This window comes from Microcaecilia unicolor, chromosome 5, assembly GCF_901765095.1.
Source record: "Microcaecilia unicolor chromosome 5, aMicUni1.1, whole genome shotgun sequence".
NCBI lineage: Eukaryota > Metazoa > Chordata > Amphibia > Gymnophiona > Siphonopidae > Microcaecilia > Microcaecilia unicolor.
This window is the reverse complement of record NC_044035.1, coordinates 50,725,406-50,750,722: the sequence shown is the minus strand read 5'-3', so window position 1 is coordinate 50,750,722 and position 25,317 is coordinate 50,725,406. Positions and strand designations below refer to the sequence as shown.

Here is a 25,317-nt window from a genome sequence, read left to right as displayed (position 1 = left end):
TGGTGCTGGAGAAGAATACTGTGTATAACATGGACTACCCAAAGAACAAATTGATTGTTATTTGAGAAGATAAAACCTGTCTTCTTTGGAAGCTCAAACGACAAGACTTTGACTTACATTATGTTTATGTATTTGTTTGTTGACATTTATAAAAATCATCTTTTGTACAACAGAAATCTTCTCTCAGTGTTATAATGATTGTTTTTTGCTGACCATTGAAGTCAACATCTCTATTATATCCTTCTGATTGTTCAACTTATAATTATCTTAATCCACTGGTAGTACTTTATTTATTTATTTATTTAGATCATTTATACCCCGCTTTTTGCCACATAAAGCAGCCCCAGAGCGGCTTACTACTATAAATCACTTCTATAGCGCTACCAGTCGTACACAGCGCTTTACAATTGAACATGAAGAAGACAGTCCCTGCTCAAAAGAGCTTACAATCTAAATCAGGACAAACAGACAGGACCAAAAAGGATAAGGGAAGGACAGACAGAAGGACACATAAGGATAAGATAAAAGTTACAAGTCAGGAGTCGAAAGCAACATCAAACAGGTAGGGCTTTAGCCCGGATTTGAAGGCAGCCAGGGATGGAGCTAGACGTAATGGCTTAGGAAGCCTATTCCAGGCATAAGGTGAGGCGAGATTGAAGGAGCGGAGTCTGGAGTTAGCAATGGAGGAGAAGGGTGCAATTAGGAGAGATTTGCCTAGTGAACGGAGTTCTAGGGAAGGAGTGTAGGGAGAGATGAGGGTGGAGAGGTAGTGAGGGGCTGCAGAGTGAATGCACTTATAGGTCAACAAGAGGAGCTTGAATTGTATACGGAAACGGATAGGGAGCCAGTGAGGTGATTTCAGGAGAGGGCTGATATGGGCATAATGACTTTGGCAAAATATTCGTGCGGCAGAGTTTTGAACAGATTGAAGAGGAGAGAGATGGCTGAGTGGAAGACCTGAGAGAAGCAAGTTGCAGTAGTCTAAGCGAGAGGTGATGAGAGTGTGGATGAGGGTTCTCATAGTGTGTTCAGAAAGGAAAGGGCAAATTCTGGCGATGTTATAAAGGAAGAAACGACAGGTTTTAGCAATCTGTTGAATATGAGCAGAGAAGGAGAGGGAGGAGTCGAAGATGACCCCAAGGTTGTGAGCAGACGAGACAGGAAGAACGAGCGTGTTGTCGACAGAAATAGAGAATGGGGGAAGGGGAGAGGTTGGTTTAGGAGGGAAGATAAGGAGTTCAGTTTTGGACATATTGCATTTCAGGTGGCGGTGAAACATCCAGGTAGCAATGTCAGAGAGGCAGGCAGATACCTTGGACTGGATTTCTGCCGAGATTACTGGTGTGGCGAGGTAGATCTGGGAGTCATCAGCGTAAAGGTGATATTGAAAGCCATGTGATGAGATCAAAGCACCAAGGGAGGAAGTATAGATCTCCGTCTATACTCCCATCTATACTTCCACCAAAGGAGAGGTCCTAGAACAGATCATTGAGGTACACTCACTGACAGCGGGATAGAGGAAGAGGAGGAACCACCAGAGTATACACTAAAAGTACGCTGTGAGAGATAAGAAGAGAACCAGGAGAGAGCTGATTTCTGAAATCCAAGTGAGGACAGCATGTCAAGGAGTAGGCTGTGATCAACAGTATCAAAGGCAGCAGAAAGATCAAGAAGGAGGAGGATAGAATAGAGCCCTTTGGATTTAGCCAGGAATAGATCATTGGAGACTTTAGTAAGTGCTGTTTCAGTTGAATGAAGGGGACGAAAGCCAGATTGGAGTGGATCAAGAATAGGTTGAGAAGAAAGAAAGTCGAGGCAGCGATGGTGGACAGCACGCTCTAGTAACTTGGATAAGAAAGGAAGGAGGGAGATGGGGTGATAGTTGGAAGGAGAGGTAGGATCCAGAGAAGGTTTTTTGAGGAGTGGGGTGACTACGGCATGCTTAAAGGCATCAGGGACAGTCACAGTGGAAAGTGACAGATTGAGGATATGACAGATGAAAGGAGTGACAGCAGGAGAGATAGTGTTGAGTAGGTGAGTGAGAATAGGGTCAGAGGAGCAGGTGGTTAGTTTTGAGGATTGAAGAAGAAGTAAAGTTTCTTCTTCAGTGATTTCGGAAAAGGAAGAAAAAGAGGTAGGGGTAAGAGAGTTGGGAGAGTAGACTAAGGGAAGAAGGGGTGGAGGAGAGCTGGTTGTGAATTCAAGTTTTATCTTGTGAACCTTATTGTGAAAATAATCAGCCAAAGTCTGGGGAGAAAGTGAAGGGGGAGTTGGAGGAGAAGGCACTTTGAGGAGAGAGTTAAGCGTGGCAAAGAGACGTTTAGGGTTTGAACCAATAGAGTTACCAGAGCGGCTTACAATGAGCTAATGAAAGCAATTACAATGACAGTAGAGAGGGCAGAAGGGAGGGGAAGGGAATATAAATACAGTATTTAAACAAATAAGCAGGCAGGGAAAAGAAAGCAAAAAGACGAGAAAGTAAAGAGTAAAAAGTCCAGAATCAGATCTTGGCTCGCTGAGACACATTAAGGCAGGTAATAGCCAATGACTGGAATCGGCGATCCAAGAGGAATCATGGCCCCTTCAACGTGTAGCACTCTCCAAGCACAAAGCAGCCGCAGATGACCAGCAGCCAACATCGCCGACGACCACCACCAACAACGCCGAGGACGACCACCCCGGTCCAGCAGCAAAGCCGAGAAGGTGTTGACTCATAGTGACAGATGCCAGGAACAAGCAGCATAGATGACAACCTGGAGGCTGAGCAGAGCGAAAATTGTTACTGGCGGAGCACACCGAAAGAGGACCCACAGCGCGGGAGACACCAGTGACCCGTTGAAAAGGCTGGTGAAAAATCGGGGCATATGGGCGCCAGAGGAGTGCGGATCAACAGTCAAGCAGGCTCCCTGCATTGTGCCAAACCGGATCCCGCTCCCCGGCACCTACAACCGCACTGTCAATGCAATTGGGCCCCCAGCTAGCTCTCAGACACGCCGGCGATGAAGCAACGACGGACAGCCGCTCTCTCGGAGACCTCGGACCGGAACAAAGTTAACAAGAAGAGAGTCTGATCACCACGGTACTCAAGGAAGCCGGCACAAACAAAATCAGGCCAAACCACAGCCCAAATCTGGGTTTACTCCGCGATGGTAGCTGGAGCCAACGGCTTCTGCAGTCCGTTAATCAGCGACCATTTTAGAATTCTAAAGGTCGACCTAAATTTCATGATTTGGGCGTCCCCGACTGTATTATCGAAACGAAAGATGGACGTCCATCTTGTTTCAATAATACGGGTTGCCCTGCCCCTTTACGAGGCAGCCCTTAGAGATGGGCGCCCCCGTTCGATTATCCCCCTCCACGTTACAGATGTCTCTGACATCACAAGCCATAGGTCAGTTAAAAGCTAGAGAAAACAAATTGGTTTTCAGGCCTGTTTAGAAATTTATAAATGTGAAGAGAAAGATCATTAGAGAGAGACATCATGTTTGGCAAAATTGAAGGTAAGCACAAAGGAGGAAGAACAGCAATTCAATGGATAAATAACAGAAATTCAATGGATAAATACTGTAACAGCTACGGATGTCACTCTAACAATGATTTGCTGTTTGATTGAAGACTGAACACAGTTCAAGGCAAATATCCAGAGGGTCATCATGATTCAACACTGACTCAACAGCACTTACAATAGCATTCTGACTGTGGTATTCTGTATCAATTGCAAACATTTGATTTGTGATGATTTAAGACCCTGATAAAGCAAATTGCCGTAATCTAATTGGCTAATTATGAACATATGAGCCAAATGTGTGGTGTGACAGGACGTCAAAGGTAGAATAGACAGGACAAAGAAATCATACAGTATAGATGGATTTTTTTTATCATACTAGAAATCTGTAGATCAAAAGATAGATGATTGTCTAGGATTACCCTAAAGATTTAAAGGATTCTTTGAGTCTATTAGAAAATCCCCCGAAACAAGGAGTTCAAGGGGAAATGTCCAAATTCATGATGGAGAGGAATGTAATCTAATCTAGAATTTATATTCTGTGAAATCCCACAAGATAAAGCAGATAGTAACAATAATCATATGCTGCAAATCAAAGAGAGTACATTAAAAAAATACCAAAAACATAATCTTGTCAACAAAGATATTTCTGAAATAGAATGTCAAATGAATGTCTAAAAAGAACATAAGAATTAAGACTTCGGATTTCTATTGGAAGAGAATTCCAACACTGAACAGCTTAAAAACCAAAAGAATTTTTAAATATCTCGAGGTATTGTTGAAAGAAAGTGAATCACATGTGCTGACTGAAATCTTAAAGATTTAACATGGGTATGGTAAGAGAGCACTCGATTCATACATTCAGGACCAACTCCTTCAAACATTTAAAAATAGTACAATCCAATTTAAAATGAATTTGTGCTTGTACAGGGAGCCAGTGAAGTTGACTCAATAATGGAGTGACTCTGTTTTATATCATCGAAAAATCATGTGAGCTGCCTTGTTTTGCAGTGTCTGAAGATTTATGACTAATTTGTATGAGTATAAACCATTGCAGTAATCCAAATGAGAAAGAATTAGAGCCTGAACCAGTGGTGTGCTGGAGCCGGCTCGCACCGGCTCGCAAGAGCCGCTTGTTAAATTTTGACAGCTCTTGCGAGCCGGTTGTTGTTGGGGGCGAGCCGGCTCCATTGCGGGAGGTAAGCATGGCATGAGGGCGCCATCACAGGCCATGCTTACCTCCCCTGCCGCTCTGAAGCATATCCAACCATGTCCTTCGCCCTCCCGCTCCCCTCCGTCTTTTTTAAATTACCTCCGTCGAAGCATGCGCCATTTAAAGCCCTCCTGCGTGCTGGCCGTCTCCAGGCTTCCCCTGCTTGCTTCGGATGATGTTCGTGCCTTAGTCCCGCCTTCATTCTGACATCATTTCCTTTATTCGCGAGACTAAGGCACGAACATCATCCGATGCAAGCAGGGGAAGCCTGGAGACAGCCAGCACGCAGGAGGGCTTTAAATGGCGCGCGCTTCGACGGAGGTAATTAAAAAAAGACGCAGGGGAGGGTGGGGGCGAAGGACATCGTTGGACATGCTTCGGAGCGGCAGGGGAGGGAGGAGAATCGCTGGATGGGTAGAGGGGGGCAGGGGAGAGACTTGCTGAGCATGGGTGGGTAGAGGGGGGCAGGGGAGAGACTTGCTGGGCATGGGTGGGTAGAGGGGGCCAGGGGAGAGACTTGCTGAGCATGGGTGGGTAGAGGGGGGCAGGGGAGAGACTTGCTGGGCATGGGTGTGTAGAGGGGGGCAGGGGAGAGACTTGCTGGGCATGGGTGGGTAGAGGGGGGCAGGGGAGAGACTTGCTGGGCATGGGTGGGTTGAGGGGGGCAGGGGAGAGACTTGCTGAGCATGGGTGGGTAGAGGGGGGCAGGGGAGAGACTTGCTGGGCATGGGTGGGTTGAGGGGGGCAGGGGAGAGAAGAGAATTGCTGAGTATGGATGGATAGAGAGGGGCAGGGGAGAGAGGAGAGTTTTAGGACATGGATGGAGGGGAGAGCAAGAGAAATTCTGGACATGGATGGAGGGGAGGGAAGGGAGAGAGAAGAAATGCTAGACATGGAGGGAAGATAGAGGAAGGAGATTAGATGGGGGAAAAGGAAGTGAGGAGAGAACCTGCACATGGATGGAGAAAATAGGCAGAAGCTGGATCCACTGTACAGTCAAGTATGCGGAGGACCAGAAATGAAGAAGAAAGGAGGAAAGAAAAGAAATAAATGGAAAGGAAGCCTTGGAAATGGAGTCAAGGGAACAGATAGAGAGCAGCAGTATCAGATACTGGACCAGCATGATCAGAGAAACAAAGTCACCAAACAACAAAGGTAGAAAAAAAATAATTTTATTTTCATTATAGTGTTTGGAATATGTCCACTTTGAGAATCAGGTGCTGAACGTTAAAAGTTTATATTTATTTACTTATTTATGGCATTTTATCCCATATTAAACATGAATTAGATTGGAACCTGGGATCATTTAATTTTTTTTTCCTGGAGAGAGTAATGTGTTGGCCGCGCCCCCCCCCCCCCCCCCCCCCCCACCGGGGTATAGCCAGCTCTGCAATTTTTTGGGGGGGGAGCAGAGGTGGGTGGGGGGCGCAGTGGTGGATGGGGGGGTGCAGAGGTGGATGGGGGGGCGCCGGTGGACCGGGGGGGCGCCGAGGTGGACCAGGAAGAGAGCCTGTTGTTAAAAATTTACCAGCATACCACTGGCGTGAACTAATATCAAATAGTGATCTCCCAGAAATAAAGATCTTATAGTACACAGCTATCATTGTCTGAAAAAAAAACAGTTAATTATTTTGTTGACCTGAACCATTAATTTTCAGTGGCACTTAACTGGTTAGCACTGCTGAAAATAACGGTTAGCACCGAACGCTAAACTGGCTATTTTGGGGCGTCGCATGGGTGGAGTCATCATTTGGCCAGCTAAGTGCTGATATTCAGAGGTTAACTACAGAAACAGGACCGCATAAAAGTCAGACCTATCTTTTTGCAGTAGCCCATAGCTGATTATGTGCTTAATATTGCACTTAACCGGCTGTGTGTTAGCTAGCTCTGAACACCCAGAAATTCAATACCGGTGCCCAGACTTAGCACGGCATTGAATTTCTGGGTTTAGTGCTGGCAGCGATCAGCAAAATGCTGATCACCGCTGGCTGAATATCAGCCCTTTGTGTTTACTTTACTTTCCACCCCCTCCCCCTCCCGATCTAACCCACCCCAGGAGAGCCTGCTTTTACTGTGGCTGAAAGTACGTACACTGTGGACACATTGACAAAGGGCAAATTTCAGAAGATTAATGCATGTAAAATATACATTGGGTCCAATATTTAGCCTGTGTCAGTCATCATTTTTTAAAATGCAGGCCATCACAGTTAAAATAACACCAGATATTTGGCACCTGTATTCATTTTCAGCATTGACTAGTTAATGGCAATATTCAATCAGATAAAGTTAGGACAGTCTTTTTGCTTGCTACCTGAATATACCTACTAACCAGATAACCTCTGCTCTGCCCATGGACCGCCCTGCACTGTCCAGATAGTGCCAAGGCACTCAGAGGACATATGAGGGCTGCTGCGTATCCCTCTTTGAATGTCAGCCCCTTTATACCCATATACCCGCAGATTAAGTTGTGCATGCAAATCCAGTCATATTCTATATTTGTGTGCGCAATTTAATGAGTTAACAAGCCAATCAGCGCTGATAATTGCCAATTCACAAGCACTTCTTGACACTAATTGGCATTAGTTCGAATTTACGTGCACAACTTTGTAAGCATATTTTGTAACGTGAGGCGTGTAAATTCTAAGGCACACAGTTGAAAAGGGGGCGGGGGCGTGGGCATGGTATGGGCGGATCATGGGCATTTCTGATATCTATGTGCATTGTTACGGAGTTCATCCAGCCCACACCTAATTTAGGTATCGGGTTCTATTTAGTGTAACTTCCCGTGACTAAATTTAGTCATGCAGATGGGTGCTCAGCGTATTCTATAAACCACATGGAAATTTAGGCTTATTCTACAAAGTACGCCTCAATTAAGACGTACTTTATAAAATATGTTTAGGCGTTTTTCATTTTGGCACCGATATTTTAGGCATGATATATAGGATCTAGCCCTTAACTTGCCATGCAAACTGACCTATAAATGCAACCCATCTCATAGGTATATTCTAGTACACACAATTTGAGCAGGTTTCAAGATTATATAGCATTTTAAGCTTTATGCAGAGGAAATGCCTACTTTGGTTGGCATTTTATTTATTTATTTATTTATTTATTTATTTGTTACATTTGTATCCCACATTTTCCCACCTATTTGCAGGCTCAATGTGGCTTACATAGTACCGTAAAGGCGTTCGCCAGTTCCTGTATGAACAAATACAGTAATGTTGTGGTAGAATAAGGTTCATGTGTACAGACACATTAGGGAATCGTAGAGAGGAAGAGTTATTTTATGTTCATTACGAGCTTTGGTTTCGTTGTGTTGCAGGGTACAGGCATTTAAGTTGATTCGGTAGGGTATGCCTTTTTGAACAGGTTAGTTTTTAATGATTTCCGGAAGTTTAGATAATCATAAATTGTTTTCACGGCTTTTGGTAATGCGTTCTATAGTTGTGTGCTTATATAGGAAAAGCTGGATGTATAGGTTGATTTGTATTTGAGTCCTTTGCAGCTTGGGTAGTGGAGATTTAGGTATGTTCGTGTTGATCCTGTTGTGTTTCTGGTTGGTAGGTCTATGAGGTCTGTCATGTATCCCGGGGCTTCGACGTAGATAATTTCATGAACCAGGGTGCAGATTTTGAAAGCAATACGTTCTTTGATTGGGAGCCAGTGCAGTTTTTCTCGGAGGCGTTTGGCGCTTTCAAATTGCGTTTTTCCAAATATAAGCCTGGCTGCCGTGTTTTGAGCGGTCTGTAGTTTCTTTATAATTTGTTCTTTGCATCCCGCATAAATTCCGTTGCAGTAGTCTACATGGCTTAGTACCATTGATTGTATCAAGTTGCGAAATGTTTCCCTTGGGAAGAATGGTTTTACGCGTTTGAGTTTCCACATTGAGTGGAACATTTTCTTTGTTACAGATTTCACTTGGTTCTCTAGTGTGAGGTTATGGTCGATTGTAACACCAAGAATTTTCAGGTTATCTGAGATAGGGAGGGTATAATCCAGGGTGTTTATGTTTGTGGGTTTCTTCATATTGTATTGGGATGAGAGGATGAGACAGTGTGTTTTTTCTGTGTTCAGTTTTAGTTGAAATGCGTTTGCCCATGAGTCCATGATATTCAAGCTGAGCTTGATTTCGTTGGTGATTTCTGTCAAATCACATTTGTAAGGAATGTATATTGTGACATCGTCTGCATAGATGAAAGGGTTAAGGCCTTGGTTGGATAAAGATTTGGCTAGTGGGGTCATCATTAGGTTGAAAAGGATTGGTGATAGTGGTGATCCTTGAGGTACTCCGCATTCTGCTTTCCATGGTGGTGATATGTTTGAGCTTGATTTCACTTGATATGTTCTAGTGGTTAGGAAACCCTTGATCCAACTAAGTATGTGTCCACCAATCCCAAAGTAATTTAGGAGTCTTAGTAGGGAGGGTATAATCTGGGGTGTTTATGTTTGTGGGTTTGCTTGTATTGTATTGGGATGAGAGGATGAGACAGTGTGTTTTTTCTGTGTTGAGTTTTAGTTGAAATGCGTTTGCCCATGAGTCCATGATATTCAAGCTGAGCTTGATTTCGTTGGTGATTTCTGTCAGATCACGTTTGTAAGGAATGTATATTGTGACATCGTCTGCATAGATGAAAGGGTTAAGGCCTTGGTTGGATAAGGATTTGGCTAGTGGGGTTATCATTAGGATGAAAAGGATTGGTGATAGTGGTGATCCTTGAGGTACTCCGCATTCTGCTTTCCATGGTGGTGATATGTTTGAGCTTGATTTCACTTGATATGTTCTAGTGGTTAGGAAACCCTTGATCCAACTAAGTATGTGTCCACCAATCCCAAAGTAATTTAGGAGTCTTAGTAGGGAGGGTATAATCCGGGGTGTTTATGTTTGTGGGTTTGCTTGTATTGTATTGGGATGAGAGGATGAGACAGTGTGTTTTTTCTGTGTTGAGTTTTAGTTGAAATGCGTTTGCCCATGAGTCCATGATATTCAAGCTGAGCTTGATTTCGTTGGTGATTTCTGTCAGATCACATTTGTAAGGAATGTATATTGTGACATCGTCTGCATAGATGAAAGGGTTAAGGCCTTGGTTGGATAAAGATTTGGCTAGTGGGGTCATCATTAGGTTGAAAAGGATCGGTGATAGTGATGATCCTTGAGGTACTCCGCATTCTGCTTTCCATGGTGGCGATATGTTTGAACTTGATTTCACTTGATATGTTCTAGTGGTTAAGAAACCCTTGATCCAACTAAGTATGTGTCCGCCAATCCCGAAGTTATCTAGGAGTCTTAGTAGTATTTTATGGTTTACCATGTCGAACGCACTGGACATGTCGAATTGGAGGAGAAGTATGCTGTTGCCTGTTGCTATTTCCTGCTTGAATTTGGCTAGGAGGGTAATTAGTTCTGTTTCAGTGCTATGGAGGGGGTGAAATCCTGATTGTGATTCATGTAATATTGTGAATTTGTTTATAGATTGTAAGTTAGATGTACTAAGCATTTTTCCTGTAGACACAAATGGGAAAACCCCTGTAGCACGTCTGACCCTTTATGTTCCTGTCAGATATATATATATCAGATTTTCAGAAACTGTCTACTTCCTTTCAAATTATTGTTATCCATAATGGATATCACAGTTCAGTACCTCTGAGATAACAAGCATACTCATTATAAGACATGCCATATTTGGGTGACAAGACTCAATGAATCTGGATGTGCTGGAAGAGGTTACTTATAGAACATGCTGCAAAAATTGTAGAAACATTAAAGGTAAATTGTGTATTTTGGAGCTCCCAAGAGGTAATGCAGCTTAAATGGCTTTCAGATGTCTCAGCATAGCTTGGGTAAACTTCACTGCACATGTGGATTTTCTGAGCAACATCCCTGAGACATTTTCTAATACTATAGATCATTTCATTGAGTTTTTCTTTTTTTTTCTTGAATTCTCTGGCAGGTCAGGAGGAGGTGAGCTGTGTCCCACGACCTCAGTGCCCCCAAGAGTGTACTTGTTTGGACACAGTCGTTCGCTGCAGCAACAAGCACTTGGTATCCCTCCCCAAAGGGATCCCAAAGAATGTCACAGAGCTGTGAGTAACCCAATATAATTTTACCAAGTTTCCTTAAGGTTCAAGTCACCCAACTTGAGGTTGTAGATGTTATGGGCCTACCTGGGTGAAATAAAATAATTGCATCCCCTGTTTAAAAAAAAAAATATGGATCGGAGGTGCTGTTCATCTTGTAAAAACCAAACAAACCCTTTTATTTGTGGTTTTTAGACTGGCCCTCACTATTATTTGCATAATATGTCATTAGCTTCTTTGCCTTGCTCATGACCCTTATTATCTCTTTTCAAATATGTAGTGTCCCTCTCCTGATGTTAGCAGTATGTGGAACTTAGCTGAAGAAGTGCAGTGGGCATGTTCCTGCTTGATTGTAGCTGAAACTAAGAGCAAAAAGCCAAGAACTACTTGCCTGCACTTATTACTATTGTTATGGCATAATATACTACAGATATAAGGCAAAAAAGTGAGGAGAATGAATGAGGATACCAAGAAAATTGTTTATTCGCATAAAAAATCACCCAACACGGCCATGTTTCGGCCCAAAGGCCTGCCTCAGGGGTCTTTATAACCTCAGGTGGTCTGATGTGAACCGTGCACTCTGAGAAAAATAGTGTAGCTGAACCCTCTTGGGTTCCCCATTCATGATACCTTCCCCATTCATGATACCTACACTGACTACATAGTTTACTACCTTTAGATTGTAAGCTCTCTTGAGCAGGGACTGTCCTTCCCCTTGTTTAAAATTGTACAGCGCTGCGTAACCCTTGCAGCGCTATAGAAATGCTAAGTAGTAGTAGTAGTAGTAGGTCTCCTCTCCTCTAGACAAATTTATGGAAATTAACCAGGAACTAGCCTGTTATACTCCTCTCGTAAGAGAGGAGACCCAAGAGGGTTCAGCTACTCTATTTTTCTCAGAGTGCACGGTTCACATCAGACCACCTGAGGTTATAAAGACCCCTGAGGCAGGCCTTTGGGCCGAAACACGGCCATGTCGGGTCATTTTTTATGCGAATAAACAATTTTCTTGGTATCCTCATTCATTCTCCTCACTTTTTTTGCCTTATATCTCACGTTTTCGTGAGAGATTTCACCTCCTTTTTGTTTTTCCTATAATATACTACAGCTCAGTGTTGTCACAATGCACAATAAATATCTTAAATCCAGTTTACATAGGGTGTAAGTAGAGGTGGAGTAACAGGAATTAGATTTGTACTGCACATTCTAGATGTATGCAGTGCTGCAGAAAGGCACATAAGAGACTATTCCTGTTCCTCAGCACTTAACATCTACTTAGAACAGACAAACAAGACACAGAGAAAAAAAAGACAACAAGATGTTTTGAGTAGCAGGAGGTGGAGACCATAAACTGTGAAATAAACTGTGAGAAATATATAGCCGCTGACCTTAAACAGGACAGATGGAGGAGGAACCCTGTGGAACACCACAACCGTATGACACTTCTTTGAAACCTCTTCCCTCCACTTCACCTCCGCCAAACAGCAATTTCAAACCATACCTGTTAGTTCTTTTTTTTTTTTTTAATTTATCATTTTACTTAATTACATTCACATTTATCACATAAATGTAAGGAAATACAGAAATTAATATAAAAAGGAAAACATTTTCTCTCAACAATATATATTTACATAATTGTCCACAATTGGAAGATCCAAGATCAGGAAAACAATCTTAAAGAAAATAAGAAAAACTCAAAATGGTTAATCTTACACTTCACATTTTCTGAGGGAGGAAGGTTAATCGGTTATTGCAGCCGGTACAGTGGTAACTGAAGGAAGTTGCTGCAGAGGATTCTTCATCTGTTCCCACAAACTCTTATAATTTCTTAGGTTCAAACAAATAAGTAATAAAGAAATAAAACACTTACAAGGGAATCGCGCTAGGAAGGTCCCACCTAGGGCAATGATTCCTGGCTTAAAAGCCAAGACCTCACACCTCCCAGTCTGCAATTCTCTTGATGTGTCAGGAAATATATGCATCTTTGAACCCAAAAAACTATCAACCATGTATCAGAAATACAATTTCAAAACATTGTTCCTATCTAAATCAAAGACGAAAGTCACTAATAATAACTCTATCTATAACTTCTGAATTTTCCAAAATGTCAGTTAAACTTGTATCTCTTTTCTCTGATAAAGAAGATTTTAAAGGAAATATAATTTTAGTCACCAAAAGGTGGCTATCGGAAGGTATTAGCAAAGTATCAGAGAAATATTTCTTCAAGAATTCAGTAGCTGATATATAGGATATTATAGGTAAATTTATCATTCTCAAGTTATTTTCCCTTAATTGGTTCTCCAGAAATTCCAATTTTTACAAGAAAGATAACTAACTATTCTTCATTACCAAATTATCTGATTTTCATAGAGAAGCCATTTCCGTAATCAAAGTCTCTATTTTTATGTCTTGGACTTCCACTTTGTTAGATAAGTATTAATATAAATTCTTTAACTCGTATAGTAAAAAAATTTAAACATCTGAAGAAGAGAGTTATTCACATTCTGCTTCAATTCCTATAGTACGTCCATTATGACATTATTGGCTTCACCAAGTCCAATTTCTCCACAGAAACCGCTCCAGAAATCTTCGGGGGGAAGAGCTCACTCTCCAATCCCCCAGTTGGTTTATTATTCGAGTCGATGCTGCGCCAGGACCTCCTCGGGTCACATGAAAATCCTAACCCACTTCAGGCGTTTCCATTATTGACCTCCATAGCGAAGCATTACTATTTCCGGGTCTTGGAGGGGTCGTGCCAACAGGAGGACTCAAAGTCACTCCCTCCACTGAGATTTGGCAATAAAGCCTTGCTGTTCCCCGAAGCAAGAACCGATATCCCCGACGTTATGACCCCGAATCTCTCCAAAATAGACTGAGAAGTGGTGGGAACCCCAGCCGTGTTCGAGGAAGACAGCACCACGGCTTTGCCTTTTCTCTTCCCAATTCTCTGGGGAGCGCGCCCTCTTCTTCAGGCATTCTGGTGTAAAATGGAAACTCAACTAGCGTACGTCCTCCCTCAACGCCATCTTGGATCCTCCAGGTTGGGACACTCTTTGTCTGGTTTCTCCTGTCTGATATGGGTAACCCTACAGCATAGCCCTCTGAGTCATTGAAACACGGAAGCCCCTCCACCACTTACAAGGTGGTGTCCCTTCGGAGGGGTACCTGTTAGTTCTAACCTACTACCTATCTAATAGGAGGTCATGATGTATTACATCAAATGCGGCTGAAAAGTCAGCTGCATCACCCATACTTCTCCATTCACCCCCACCCTGGTCAACTATCTTCCTAAGGTCTTATAAAATTGAACATGTGTATACATGTGTAAAATGTAGGCACACGGAAAGAGCGCATCTACTTTGCATGATGTGCACATGGGGGTGTAGTTTTGGCAGAACTGGGACAGAGTTCTGATGGATGGATGGATTTTTATAAAATACACAGTGCAGACACATTTATACCTTCTTCGGAGCAGGTGTAAAGGTGTCATTGTATGAATCTATTTTATAATGGATACCTGAGCACATCCTGTGGTATGCCATTTTAACTTTTGCTAGTCATGCATTAATGTCTAATGCAGCTTAGTCAAAAGACCCCCTAGGGTCACTAGCACAGGGTTACAGGGAGCTGAAGTGGGAACTGAGCCCTGTTCCCCAGGTGTTCAGCCCACTCCTCCACACCCTTAATCCCTTCTGTAAAGCCCTGGCCAAAACAAGCACTTTCTAAAAATCTGGTGCAAAACCCAACAGGGAAACCTTTTTAAATAGACATGTGTTCCCAGGTCACGCGCCCTTGAAATATTTGTGTCCCAGTGATCTCCACATGTAAATAGCTGCTTTCTGAAGTCACATTTACCCAAGTATGCGATAGTTACATGTAAATGCTGCTGTTTAATACATGGATAGTTTCAGGCCATGTGAACTAGACCAACTTTCTATTGCTTCAATACAGTCTGTCAATTTAGAGAGGGTCTTATCGCCCACATTTGTAAGAGGGAGAAGTACAAGCACTGATTATTGTAAACCACTTTGCCACGTTTAATGAAAGGCAGTATATCAAGACTAATAAACCATGTCTTCGGCATATGAATAATGTAAGACAACTAAATTAATTTCCAATGTCAAGTTTAAATCTGTTGCTAGATATCCAACATATGGATATGCTTTTAACATATAGGTCAGTGACCACAAAAAATATGCATATTTAATAAAGGTAATATCATCCAGACTGCCCAACTAATAAAGGCATCCTGTTAGGGAAATGGACATATATACCACCTTTCTGTGGTTTTTCCAACTACATTCAAAGCGGTTTACATATTATATACAGGTACTTATTTGTACCTGGGACAAGTGACTTGCCCAGAGTCACAAGGAGCTGCAGTGGGAATCAAACCCAGGTCCCCAGGATCAGAGCCTGCTGCACTAACCACTAGGCTACTCCTGTTATAAATTAAAGCTAAGCAGTGGCGTTCCTAGGGGGGGGGGGCGGTGGGTGCGGGGCAGAGAAGAAGCATGGAACAAAGGAGGACAGGCGCGTGCGCAGCACCCCCCCCCCCCCCCCGGCGGCGTGCACCCGGGGGGGTCCTTCGCGGCGGTGTCCTTTCGCCAGGGGGGGTCTGCATCACATCGGGGGGGGGGGGGGGGGATGCTGCACCCGGGGGGGCCACTGAAGCTAAGCATCCCAGTACTGTCCTCCAGTATTCATCACTAGAATCCACTTCTACAGTATTTGATTATAGAACTGTGCCACTCATGATGTGAATAACCTTCTATACATATTTTAATCATCAGTCCTTCTTTTTCTGCTTTTATATATCTATAAACTGTAAATCCTTAAGGATAATATGATTATAGAAATTTAAAAGCAGAAAAAGAAGAAAGACCAATGATAAGAATAAGTATGGAACATTATTCAAATCGGGGTCCTTTTACCAAGCTGCGATAAAAAATAGCCCTTTGGTAGCAGTGGAGGCCGTTTTTACCACAGCGGGTGAAAAGTCCCCCCTCCCAAAAAATGGTCATATGGTAAGATTACTCTGACCACGTGGCCATGCGGTGGGGAGCAGTTACCGCAACCCATTGAGGTGGCGGTAAGGGCTCCTGCGGTAATCAGGCTGCATGATTATTGTTGGGTTAGCACCGTGGTAAAAATTCCAAAAATGTTTGTCAGCATGACGGAAATGGTGTGCCCTCGAGCCAGAACTACCGCCAGCAGCCGCATTGGGTAGGTAGTACTTCTGTGTTGCCACACAGCAACCCTTTTGTAAAAGGGCCCCATCATGAGCTGTTCAGTTCTGTGAATACATAATGGTCCATAATCAAATACTGTAGAATTGGATTATAGTGATAAATGCTAGAGGCTGGTAGTGGGATTGTTAAGTGTTTTATATGTGTGTTCCTAGGATAATCCCCAGTATCTGAACGGGTATGTGTGTGTATTTTATAAAGCAGTGGTTCTCAAACCAGTCCTGGGGATCCGTCAACCAGTTGGGTTTTCAATATATCCACAATGAATACACATGCCTGAAGATTACTGCATGTTAGTACTTTTTAAATAAAGATTCCCAACTAATGCATTGGTTTCTTGTTTGTAAACCACTCGGAACCTCTTTTGGGATTAAGGGGCCCTGTTACAAAGGCTTGTAAGGGCCTACGCACATCCAGCATGTGCCAGATCAGCATTACCACCCCGGGTGGTAATTCTGAATTTGGTGTGCACCAAAAACACACAGTAGAAAATATTTTCTATTTTCTACCGTGTGGTGCTTACCCGGCTGTAAACAGCAGTGGGCACGCACTGCATGCCTACGGCCCGGGAAGCACATGAGACCTTACCACTAAGTCAATGGGTGGTAGTAAGGTCTCAGGCCGAAAATGTACACATGCTGGTTTTTATTTTGCCACACGTCCATTTTCCGGCCCCTTAAAAAAAGGCCCTTTTCCAGGACGCGGCAAAAACTGGCCCAGCAGATGCCCAAAAGACGTGGTCGCACTGCTGCAGGCCACTTTATGCCGAGGCTTAGTAAAAGGGCCCCTCAATAATCTGTAAGAGCCAAGATTAGATTGGATGCATGCCTACTACCTCCATTATATGCAAATTTCACCCGGTCTGAAGTCTAGCTGAAAACTTATTAAATTCGAGAAGTCATTTTATTTTTGGTTTTGGTATTGGATGTGTTTAGTTTTATGTGTGTGTGACCCGCCTAATACTAGGGATAGAGCAGTATATAAACTGTGGCATAATTAAAAATAAATAAAATAAATACATTTCTCTCATGCACATTCCACTAGGGATATCCTGAAAACCCAACAGGCTGGTAGACTCACAGGACAGGTTTGAGAACTATTGTTCTAAAGTAGATGTCTGCCTAGCAATGCCACTCAAACTCCACCCAAACACTGCATCCAGGAATGCCTATGTGTGATCCACATGAAAGTATGCGTGCCCTTGTACATGCGTTGTGACTGAGACCCTGGTCAGCAGCCCTTCAGAGGACCTGCCTGTCTTGGCTTAGGGGGCAGGTACTAGTCCCAAGCCCTTCAGAGCTAAGGTTATGGACTTCTGTCTCATCACGTCTCCAGGCCATATCTTCTTCATCTTCCCCGCCACAAGAAATTGTTACCCATGCAAATTGTTTTAAAAATGTTCTCTGTCTCATGTCTTGCTTTAATATTGTTCTAAGTGGTATATATCAAATCAAATGATATGAGTAAAACGTTGTGTGGAAATCCTTCATCCAGATCCCAAGTGGGTAAAGAAGGAGGCGTGGGCAACACAGAGAGACCCATTAGTTGGGTAACCCCTGCTGACAGATAATAGGTGATATTAGAGAAGGACTCTCAAACCCAGTCCTTGAGACACGTGATTAAGCCAGGCAGGTTTACAGAATATCCATTATCCACTATAAATGTACATGAGATAAATTTGTACACACTACCTCCATTGTATGCAAATTCATATCCATTGTGGGTATCCTGAAAACCTGACTGGCTGAGTGTGTCCTGAGGACTGGGTTGAAAACCATGTACTGAAGGCTTCCCTTCCAGGGTTCAGTCAGCAAGGAGATCTGAATCAGGAGAGGTGGAAAGGGACAATGGGATAACAACATGCTTCCCATTCATTTTGTGGCTGTGACCATGATTGTGGGCAAATTAAATTGTGTGACCTCCTGAAGGTGCAGACTATCGATGCACCTGTGGAGAACTTACTTAGGTCAAGACCCCAAAGGTAGGTTTGTAACCCTATTTGGGCTCCCGACCCACAGTTTGGGAAGCTCTGAAGTAAAGCCAGTCTTTCCATTGGAATATTCCATTTCAGAATGTCTGTGCCCCATTCCCTGGCTGGGATGAAGTGAGCGGGATGGTAGTTATTGATTTACAACTTCTGAGAGACAAAACTAATTATATGAGCAGACACATGACAGAAAATGTAATCACCTTTAAAAGAGAGCCCAGGATTTGTGCCCCAGATTTTAGAAATCCATCAGATGTGTGGCTAAGCTATATAAAGACCAAAGTATTTTGTTTGCAATGAAATGTTAAAACAAGGGCAGTGTGGTCTGCCAGGCTGTGTGAGCCATTATCATTTTTAATGACTCAACCTTTGAGCCTGGCTTTTATATAGACTATGTTCCGAGGTAAGACCTTAAGATTCTCCAGGTGCAGTTGTGTGCACAACTGTGTAGATACATCCATGTTTACATATCTACAGACACACACACACACTCACACACACACACACCCGTTGGTGCAGAAAGCCACATGGTTGAGCCACATGTGGATGGCTGAGTGTGCGGTTTCTACCAAGAGCTCGAGTAAAGTGATGTGGTAGCCGTGTTACTCCACTTTTAAAGGTAATAAATAGAAATAAAACAAAAACAGAGTAAAGAAAAGAAGATGATACCTTTTTTATTGGACTAACTTAATACATAACTTTGGGCCTCTTCTACAAAGCCACGCCACCAATTGTCGGTGTGGCAAATGTGAAGAAGCCCATTCAGTTTCTATGGGCTTCCTCTCATTTGCTGAGTGGGAATCGCTAGCGGGGCTTTGTAAAAGAAGCCCTTAATATATTAAGTTAGTCCAATAAAAAAGGGATCATCTTCTTTTCTTTTCTCTGTTTTTGTTTTATTTCTATTTATTACCAAGAGTTCAAAACCATGCCATGCAGAAAGGTACTTCTATGCAAATGTTATTTGTGGAGAACTTGCACGCTAATCAGGGGAAGCCTGCTGGACACATGCGCACACGGGTTCAGCATAAGCGTGGCTTCATGTGCATGTGTCCAAAGAAAACTTAAGTTGCCAGTACAGATCTGCGATTTTTCTTGTGCATTTAAATTTTATTAGCCTCAGACAAATTTCTTTGCACGTAAAGTTTTTGCAAGGCTGCTGTTTATGCTCAGGACAACATGCAGATGTGCTGCTACTTTCGTTTTTGTTTGGATTTGTGTACATTATTGCTGTCACCTCGCATGTGTGTTTTATGTTGAAATAATCGTTTTTTATTAGTCAAAGTAAAGAAAAGTGAAGTTCCATATTACAACACATTATCAGGAAGCCTTTAAATTTACATTCAAGAATACAGTAATTCTTACATAGAACTTTCCCTGTCTTTTTTATGCTTTCATACAACATCAGCCAGAAATTCCCTCCCTAAACCTTCCCAAGGATTACCAAGCCACAAATAGAATAAGGACAGTCTATACGATAGAGATCTATGGGAAGTTCAATATTCTGCTTCTTGCCATGGGTGAGAGAGTGGCCCAAAAAGGTTCACAAATCCTCTGGAACTTGACACCTGTCACAGAGATTTACAAAGTAGTACATTTAAAACAATTCAGAGACATTTTTTCTTCACTGAATGTGTAATTAAACTCTGGAATTCGTTTCCGGAGAATGTGGTAAAGGCGGTTAGCTTAGCGGGATTTAAAAAAGGTTTGGATGGCTTCCAAAAGGAAAAGGCCTTAGACCATTATTAAAATGGACTTAGGGAAAATCCACTGCTTATTTCTAGGATAAGCAATATAAAATGTATTGCCAGGTACTTCTGACCTGGATTGGTCAATGTTAGAAACAGGATGCTGGGCTTGATTGATCTTCAGTCTGTCCCAGTATGGCAATACTTATGTTTCCACCTCATTACCATTCATTTTAATGCAGTCTGTGGCCATCTCTTCCACGTGAGTTAACATCTGCACTCAACTCCTTTCTGCATTGCTTTCCCAGTAACACAACTGGTGGTAAATGTGCATTTAAGCTCACGGTAGCCAGGATACCTGTACCCACACAAAATGTCTGCTGACGTATACACACAGATCACCAAAGGAAGTGCATATCTTTATACCTCCTAAAACACTTGTGTGTGTCTCCTGAAGCAGATGCTATGCAAAAGGAAAACTGTGGAAACACGCTGTTAATGTACACACCAATTATTGAAAGGGAATTTAATTATATGATGCAAATATATATCAGTGGCTCCTCCCAAGACATTACAGGTGATCTCTTTCATCTCAGTACTACCTATACAAAAGCAAGCATCTTCTTTGGTCAAGGGGAAAGAGATTTTCTTCCCCTCAAAGGAAAGGATTCTGTACTGAAAGGATGATGTAATTTTGCAGAACAGGTAGTCATGGCTACAGTGCTGAAAAAGAAAATGAACGTTTTTGATGAAAAAGAGATCAGTGGATATGATGCTATGGTTAGACTTTAAGGAAAAATCAGGATTAGGGACTTCATCTAATCATGAAGACAGACTGGATATTTTCATTGTACAGCAGAACTGTCTATAGGGGTAGTGTGTTCCACTGGGACTGTTGTGCTGTGCTGCGTGCTGTGAGGCCCCTACCCTCAATTCCTCCCCCCCACACTAAAATTTTCCCTCCTCAGTCCAGCAGTATCTCATTTTTTCAGCCTTCCCTACCCTCTCCCAACCCAATAGTATCCCTCTCCATGCCCAGCATCAGTGGCATAGCCAGAAATTTTCAACGGGGTTTATCTGTATCCGGGTCGAGGTTATTGCAAAATTTGTAATCATTCGGCTCTCGCACTCGCACACATCACTATTATTGAGATGTTAGATACAATACTAATGCCATTTCATAGGTATAATGATAAAAACATTGAAATTAAGATTTACATTATAATGCACCTATCCACCTATGTACAACATAAACCACTTAAGTTTTGCAGACAAAATAAGAATTATAAATTGATAAATGTAATGCAAACTTATAAAGGATATGCAACCATTAAAAAAACTGACTAAACCAAAAGTGTTACTGAATAATAATACAATTAAAAATAATTAATTTAAACTGACCCAACAGAGTGGACACCCTGGGAGGAGTAGAGAACATTAGAATGGTATAATGATACAATGTTTTGCAGTTAAAATTGAATGCAAAGTGTAGAGTGATTCACTTGGGGTGTAGAAGCCCAAAAGAGCTGTATTTCCTAGGGGATGCGAGACTGATAAGCACAGACCAACGAAAGCTAATTGGATTTGATTATGTATTTATTATCTCATTTGTACCCCACATTTTCCCAACATCGTCAGGCTGAAAGTGGCTTACAGCGCACCGCAAAGGCACACGCCAATGTAGTAAGATTAAGCTAATACAACAGAAAACCTACATAAGTAATAATGGAAGGGATGGGGAAGGGACGGAAGGAGCAGGAAAACCAGGAGAGAGGATTTGCCTATCTAAATCTGAGTTTAAGGTGAGATTCAAAGTCAGGTACAGTTGGTAGGTCCCTGCCTGGCCCAGAGAGTATACTATCTGAATTTTTTCTTCACCTCTGCTAGCCTTTGGTTTGCTGTTGAGTTACCAAACATTAGGAACAGCTAATATAGATATGTGTTCTCTGTATTAACTGTACTTAATGGTTAGAGCATCAGGCTGAAAACCAGGAAGCCAGTGTTCAAATCCCACTGCGCTCCGTGAGATTCTGGACAAATAACTTAACCTCCACTGTCCCAGGGACAAACCTTAGGGCCCCTTTTACTAAACCACCCTAATGATTCCTGGCATGGCAAATGAGATGCAGCCCATTCCAATGGGCTTCGTCGCATTTGCCATGTGGGAATCACTACTGTGGCTTAGTTAAAGGAGCCCTTAGATTGTAAGTCCTTCAAGGAAAATACCTACTATACCTGGCTGGATGTAATTTGCTTTGAGCTACTACTGAGAAAGGAATGATCTAAATCCAAATCCAAAATCCAGTGCCAGGCACACTGTGAAGTAATACAGACCAATACAAATGCCATTCAGGACCTACAGAGCAATTCTACCATGAGTCACACAACAAGAACCTACCTAGGAAAAGGTAGCACCATAAACACTGTAGTGCACACTAAATCCTCAACACACTAAGGGAAAACTAAACAAGCCAAATTTTTATAGATCCTCACCCAGTATAGATTAAGAAATCACAAACTAAAAATAGAAACATGCAGACAAAAATTGGCAAATTCGAAAACAGTATAATAATAGGTGATTTCAATTACCCCAGTATTGACTGGATAAATGTTACATTGGGGAACGCTAGTGAGATAAAATTCCTAGATGTAATAAATGACTGCTTCTTGGAGCAACTGGCCCGGGAGTTGACAAGAGGAGCCATTTTAAATCTAGTCCTTGGTGGAGAGCAGTGCATAATACGAGAGGTAAGGGTGTTGGTCTGCTGGGAAACAGTGATTATAACATGATCACGTTTGAGCTACTATCTAGAATGAAACCACAAAGGAAATCTACTGTAGCAGCATTAATTTTCAAAAGGGCGACTACAATAAAATGAGGAAAATGGTTAAAAAGAAGCTAAAAGGATTGGCTCAAAGGATAGGACATTAAGGACCCCTTTTATCAAGCTGCAGCAAAAAGGGGCCTGCTTGTTTTTCACACATGCCGAGGCCCCCTTTTACCTCAGCGGGTAAAGGGGAAGTCTCTTTCCTGCAGGAAATGGCTGTGTGACCATTTCAGGGGGGAGCCCTTACCACCACCCATTGAGGTGGCAGTAAGAGCTCCCTCGCTAACCAAGTGGTAACCAGGCAGCATGTGACACTGCCTGATTACTGGTGGGTACACTCTGGTGCTACAAAAGTAAATATATTTTTGTAGCGCTAGATATGACGGTGCACTATGAGTGGGAAATACTGTCAGGCTGCTGCAGTAGCCCGCCGGTACTTCCTGTTTAGTGAGCGGTAAGCCCGCATTGGGCTTACCGCTACTTAGTAAAAGGGGCCCTAAATCAGGCATGGATATTATTGAAAAATACCATCTTGGAAGCCCAGACCAAATGCAAATCTTTCTAAAGATGGAAATAAGAGAAAACGACATCCAGCATAATTAAAAGGTGAAGTGAAAGAGGCTATTAGAACAAAAGAGCAGCCTTCAAAGAATGGAAAAAGGACTCAAATAAAGAAAATAAGAGGCAACCTAAGCACTGGCAAGTTAGATGCAAAGCATTGATAAAGAAGGCTATGAAGAGGTAAAACTCACAGTAACAACTTTTTCAGGTACATCAGAAGCAGCAAGCCTGTGATGGAATCCATGGGACCATTAGATCACGAAGGAGCAAAAGGGGTACTCAGGGAGGACAAGTACATAACGGAGAAACTGAATGAATTCTTTGCTTCAGCCTTTATGGAAGAAGATGTAAGAGATCTACCTGTACCAGAAATGGTTTTCAAGGGTAACGATGTAGAGGAACTGAAAGAAATCTCGGTGAACGTAGAATATGTACTGAGCCAAATTGACAAATTAAAGAGTAGTAAATCACCTGGACCAGATGGCATGCATCCAAGGGTACTGAAAGAACTCAAATATATAATTGCTGATCTGCTGTTAGTAATTAGTAACCTGTCGTTAAAATCATCTGTAGCACCTGAAGATTGGAGGGTGGCCAATGTAACGCCAATTTTTAAAAAGGGTTCCAGGAGTAATCTGGGAAATTACAGACTGGTGAGCCTTACATCAGTGCCGGGTAATTAGTGGAAATTATTATAAAGAATAAAATTATGGAGCACATAAATAAACATGGTTTAATAGGACAGAGTCAGCATGGTTTCAGCCAAGGGAAGTTTTGCCTCACCAATTTGCTTCAATTCTTTGAAGGCGTGAATAAACATGTTGATATACCGCCTTATTTTCGAAAGAGAAAGACGCCCATATTTCAACCCAAATCGGGAGATGGGCGTCTTTCTCCAAAAAAAACCTTCAGAGAATTATAATTCAGTTGTGCAGCCAATAGACCAAGTGGCTATAACGTAAATCAGCCTCAAAACCTGGAAGCCAGGTCCCACAGATTTTATCACAGCATACAGAATTTTACTGGCCCAAGTTTCCCTATTTACTGCAGCTGCCACAGAAACCACCAGAAGCTCTTCCAGTTGGACAGCATGTGGCTTTTACCGAGTTTTAGTCAAGTGGTATCCAAACATCTGAATTGTTTCATGTTCTTGTGAGACTGTCATGAGGAGATGAAGTGCAAATGCCTATGCCTGTGCAGTGCTGGGCTAGAGAGAATAGCTGTTTCAGCAGCAGCTGGCAAGGTGAAGGTGATTGATTGATTAGCTGGGCTGAGGAAAGAGGCATGGTAATAAGTGAAATAGTGAATTTGGGAGTGGAGGAATGGCCTAGTGGTTAGAGTGGTGGACTTTGGTCCTGGGGAACTGGGTTCAATTCCCACTGCAGGCACAGGCAGCTCCTTGTGACTCTGGGCAAGTCACTTAACCCTCCATTGCCCCAGGTACAAATAAGTACCTAAGCCACATTGAGCCTGCCATGAGTGGGAAAGCACAGGGTACAAAAAAAAATCGGTATAATCAAAAGCCAATTTTGGGCATCTTCAACTGCAATCTGTCACAGAAACAGCCAAAGTTGACAGGGGCATGGTGAAGGCAGGACTGGGGTGTGTTTATCAACTGAGGAGAGATGGGCATCCTCAGCCAATAATCAAAAAAAGAAAGGTGTTTTTAGCGCGAATTTGGGTCACTTTTTTTGGACCCTTTTTTTTCACGAACAATTCCCAAAAAAGTGCCCTAAATGACTAGATGACCACCGGAGGGAATCGGGGATTACCACCCCTGACTCCCCCAGTAGTCACTAACCCCCTCCCACCAAAAAAAAAACAACTTTAAAAACTTTTTTTCCCAGCCTGTATGCCAGCCTCAAATGTCATACCCAGCTCCATCACAGCAGTATGCAGGTCCCTGGAGCAGTTGTTAGTGGGTGCAGTGGACTTCAGCCAGGTGGACCCAGGCCCATCCCCCCTACCTGTTACACTTGTGGTGGTAAATGGGAACCCTCCAAACTGCCCCCAAACCCACTGTACCCACATCTAGGTGCCCCCCTTCAGCCACAAGTGCTATGGTAATGGTGTAGAGTTGTGGGGAGTGGGATTTGGGGGGCTCAGCACCCAAGGGAAGGGAGCTATGGACTTCAGAGGAACTTTTTTTTTTTAAATTGTTACAAGTGCCCCCTAGGGTGCCTGATTGGTGTCCTGGCATTGAGGGGGACC

General features: G+C 42.7%; 1 protein-coding gene across 1 annotated transcript in view; it reads left to right on the top strand.

Moving 5' to 3' along the window:
- Nucleotides 1-25,317, top strand: part of SLIT1 (slit guidance ligand 1) — a 584,144-nt gene that overhangs the window by 459,958 nt on the left and 98,869 nt on the right. Inside the window, exon 21 of the mRNA XM_030202872.1 lies at nucleotides 10,673-10,805. Coding sequence (XP_030058732.1) covers nucleotides 10,673-10,805 — 133 coding nt within the window. The remainder of the gene's footprint in view (nucleotides 1-10,672; nucleotides 10,806-25,317) is intronic.